A 3,458-nucleotide genomic window follows, 5' to 3' on the forward strand; every position below is an offset into this window, starting at 1 on the left:
CAAGGTAATATGCTCATGTCATCAAAGTGTTCGTGTGTCAGTCCTGAGAATTTTGATATTTTTTGATGTGCGTTTGAGCAACATTTTGAGAAAATATGAAGAAATCAAGGTTTTTGCTCAAACTAAGGAAACTTCATAAGATGAAGGAAATAATAATAATAAAATAAAGGAATCATGAAATGTGGGACCGGATATGGCCAAGGCATGGCCGGCCGGCCAATGAGCCCGGTCCCATAGCACTTTACCTTAATTTTATATTATTTTCATGATTTTAAAGAAATATCATGAAATCAAGGAGTTTTCCTTAAAGTGAAGGAGTTTCCATGAGATGAAGGAAACAATGATAATAAAATAAGGGGTGTGTGGGACCGGCCACGGCTAGGGCATGGCCGGCCGGCTAGTGGCCCGGTCCCGTGAACGTTCCCTAATTTTATATCTTTTCTGTGATGTGAAGGAAATATCATGAAATTGAGGAATTTCATGGGATGAAGGAAATAATAATAAAATAATAAGGAACCATGTGGTGTGGGACCGACCACAACTAGGGCATAGTCGGCCGTCCAGTAGACCCGGTCCCACGACACCTTTCCCAATTTTATATTATTTCTTTGGTGTGAAGGAAACACCATGAAACTTAGGAGTTTCCTTAAAACGAAGGAATTTTGCTCAAATGAAGGAATTTTCATGGGATCAAGGAAAAATAATAAAATATGATAAAATAAAGGATTAGGCGTGGGACTGGCCACGGCATGACTGGCTCGCCGGTGGGCCTAGTCCCCTAGCGCCTTAGCTTAATATTTTATTATTTATTATTTTTCTTCCTATTTTTCATAGGTTCATCGTTCCTTTGTATTTTGGAATGCTCGTTCGTGCATTCAGGTGCTCGTTAGTGCATTGCTGAATACACTTACACCATTTTGGTCGGGGCTTACTCGATAGCGGCTCAGATGTCCGTATGTTGAATATTTATCACTAACCCATAGAATTCTGCTGGGAAGAACCACGAATTGAAGTAATGAAATATTATGAAGAACGTTGAATGTTCCGAATATTCAGTTAAGGAATTTAAGGATTAGTAATAATTAATTGATGGCTTTATACTAGCAGGCATGCTGTCTAGGAGCATTAATTGTTTGAGAGTTGAGCTTGTTGAAGAGTCATATTTCTTTTATATAGTCAGGGAAAACATTGTTATATCCTGAAGACGTTATTGCTCTATACTAGCAGGCAAGCTGTCTAGGAGCCGTCCAACCGTTCGATTTTAATAGAAGTAATTACTGAAATTGCTCAGTATTCATGAGATATGCCGTTGACTCAGTTGAGAGACTACACATCTACATAAAATCTGAGAGACTGTATTCTCAGTCAGAGGTTCTTGCGGTGTGAGCTTTCATGCTTCTTCGATAAGAGACATGAGCCTCAATACTCATCTGATTGTTGGATCAGGAGTATGTACAATTATGGTTTTACGATTTTATCCTTTACCGAAAATCCACCATCTACATTAAGTCCCCTGCTTAGTGAGGGACAATCATGTTCCTCAGTCAGCACTGGATGTTGATTTTCTAGTTATAAACGAAATAAGTAATTGAACTCAGTCGTAAGATAAGATGTTACTGGATTTTCGATTGCGAGAGAAAACCATGGCTTGAACGAAGATCCCAATGGCATGATAGAGCATCATTTAACGAGCATAAAGTGGTGTATCACCGCCGATTTGGCGATGGAACCTTGGTCGATCTAGGATTCACGGGCCGGGCCCAAGAAGGAAATCCTTGTGGAATTAGGTTTTGGAAATAAAATTTGATATAAAAGGGAATAAATACATTTATTTTTTTTATTTCTCTTCCACGACCACCACCACCTTCATATCTTCATCTCCTTCACGTCAACAGCAGGAAGGAGATTTTTTCGCCGGAGCCGACCAGGTACGTGGAATATTTTTTTTTTGTTGTTGTTGTTTCATGAGTTGTTCATGTTAAAGTTATATATACAGGTGCATATATATGTGTGAGTTTTGTAGAAAAACCTTGTTTGAAAAACGTATGTTCGTTCGATCGTTAGCTTAAAAAACTAGTAACAATCCCTGACTTAGGAGAGATTTTTTTTTAATATATAGACCTGTGTCTAGTGATAAAATTTTGTTTATCAGCTTTCATGAAAACCAAAACTTTATCTTGAAAGGTGTGAATTTTCACAAGATCGAAATAAACCCTCGTTTCAAAAACGGACGACTGTACGAAGGAAAAAGATTTTTTTTTAATTAAACCGTGAAATATCCATGATTTTTTTTTGTATTTACATGAATTTTGCTCACGTCAATTTTTAAAAAAAAAATAATTTACGTGAGTAAATCACGTTTTATATATATATATATATATATATATATATAAATATATATTTTTTGAAAATCAAAGACTGACTTTGAGTAATATTTAAAAGTAAACAATTACTTATGATGAAATATTGTTTAGTTTTCATAATTCGATGGTTAATGTTCGCATGGTGGAAGTGTTCATGATTTTATGAAAATATGAGTTTTGCTCGTCTTTTGTAGATTCGAAGAAACGAGCAAGTTTTGAAGTGTTAACTCTTGCATTACAATCACTAATTTTAGTGGAATCATAAAAAAAAGGTAAGATTTAAGAATTACCATTTCGTTGTGAAATTGACATTGGCACATTCATGATTCTGTGTCTCTGGTTCCAGAGAATGGTGTCTTCCAGCAGTGATTATTCTTCTAGCTCTTCTGAGGAGGATTCCAGGATCTCTGCGGCCAAAGTGCGTGCCAATACGGATCATGCTAAGAAGGTTATAAATAGCACACCCCTCAACAAGCTAAAAGATGCTCGTGATGAGCTCTTGAAGAGGAAAGCCAGGGAGGAGATAATTGCTGAGTATCGAGAGAAGAGACGTAGAATTCAGCGGAAAACACTAGAAACTGAGGAGAGACTCCGATCCCGTCCTGATGGTGTAGCCACTGACTCAGATGCTGAAGAAGAGGAACCTGTATGGGAGCCGATGGAACGCAAAAGTAGGCCATATCCACCGCACAGGGAGATTGAGCGACAGGTTAAGGCTGATCTCCAGGCTGAACGTGACGAAGAAGACTACTGGGATGCAATACATGGCGATCTCGTCGAGGAAGAATTCTCTAGTTCGGACAGTGATTCTGAGAAAGAGTCTGAAGAAGATTCTTCAGGGGATGATGATGATGACGAATCGGATGACTCTGACGATTAGTCTTACTCATAATCTCGTTTGAATATTTGAATGTTTTTTTCGTAGTAGACATATCTTTGATTATTTGAACAGCTTCACTTCAGAATTAGGATTTTCTTTTGAATGAGAAACCCTTTTATTAATATTGATTCCTTCTGATTGAATTAAATGAAATGGACCAATAATCATGTGCCAAAATCCATCATGATCCCATTCGGCTTGCCCTGGTGATTTCT

The 3,458-nt window shown here is 37.6% G+C and overlaps 1 protein-coding gene across 1 annotated transcript; it reads left to right on the forward strand.

Moving 5' to 3' along the window:
- Positions 1-2,712: 2,712 nt before the first annotated feature.
- On the forward strand, positions 2,713-3,243 carry LOC113295879 (protein bfr2-like). The gene has a single exon (XM_026544214.1). It carries the CDS (start codon positions 2,713-2,715, stop codon positions 3,241-3,243), a length of 531 nt encoding a protein of 176 aa, XP_026399999.1.
- Positions 3,244-3,458: the final 215 nt, after the last annotated feature.

The sequence above is a fragment of the Papaver somniferum genome, chromosome 7 (genome assembly GCF_003573695.1).
Source record: "Papaver somniferum cultivar HN1 chromosome 7, ASM357369v1, whole genome shotgun sequence".
In the NCBI taxonomy this organism is placed as follows: Eukaryota; Viridiplantae; Streptophyta; class Magnoliopsida; order Ranunculales; family Papaveraceae; genus Papaver; species Papaver somniferum.

Bases quoted from the DNA above. Each gene is read 5' to 3' on its own strand.
- LOC113295879 (XM_026544214.1), top strand. From the start codon at position 2,713: ATGGTGTCTTCCAGCAGTGATTATTCTTCTAGCTCTTCTGAGGAGGAT.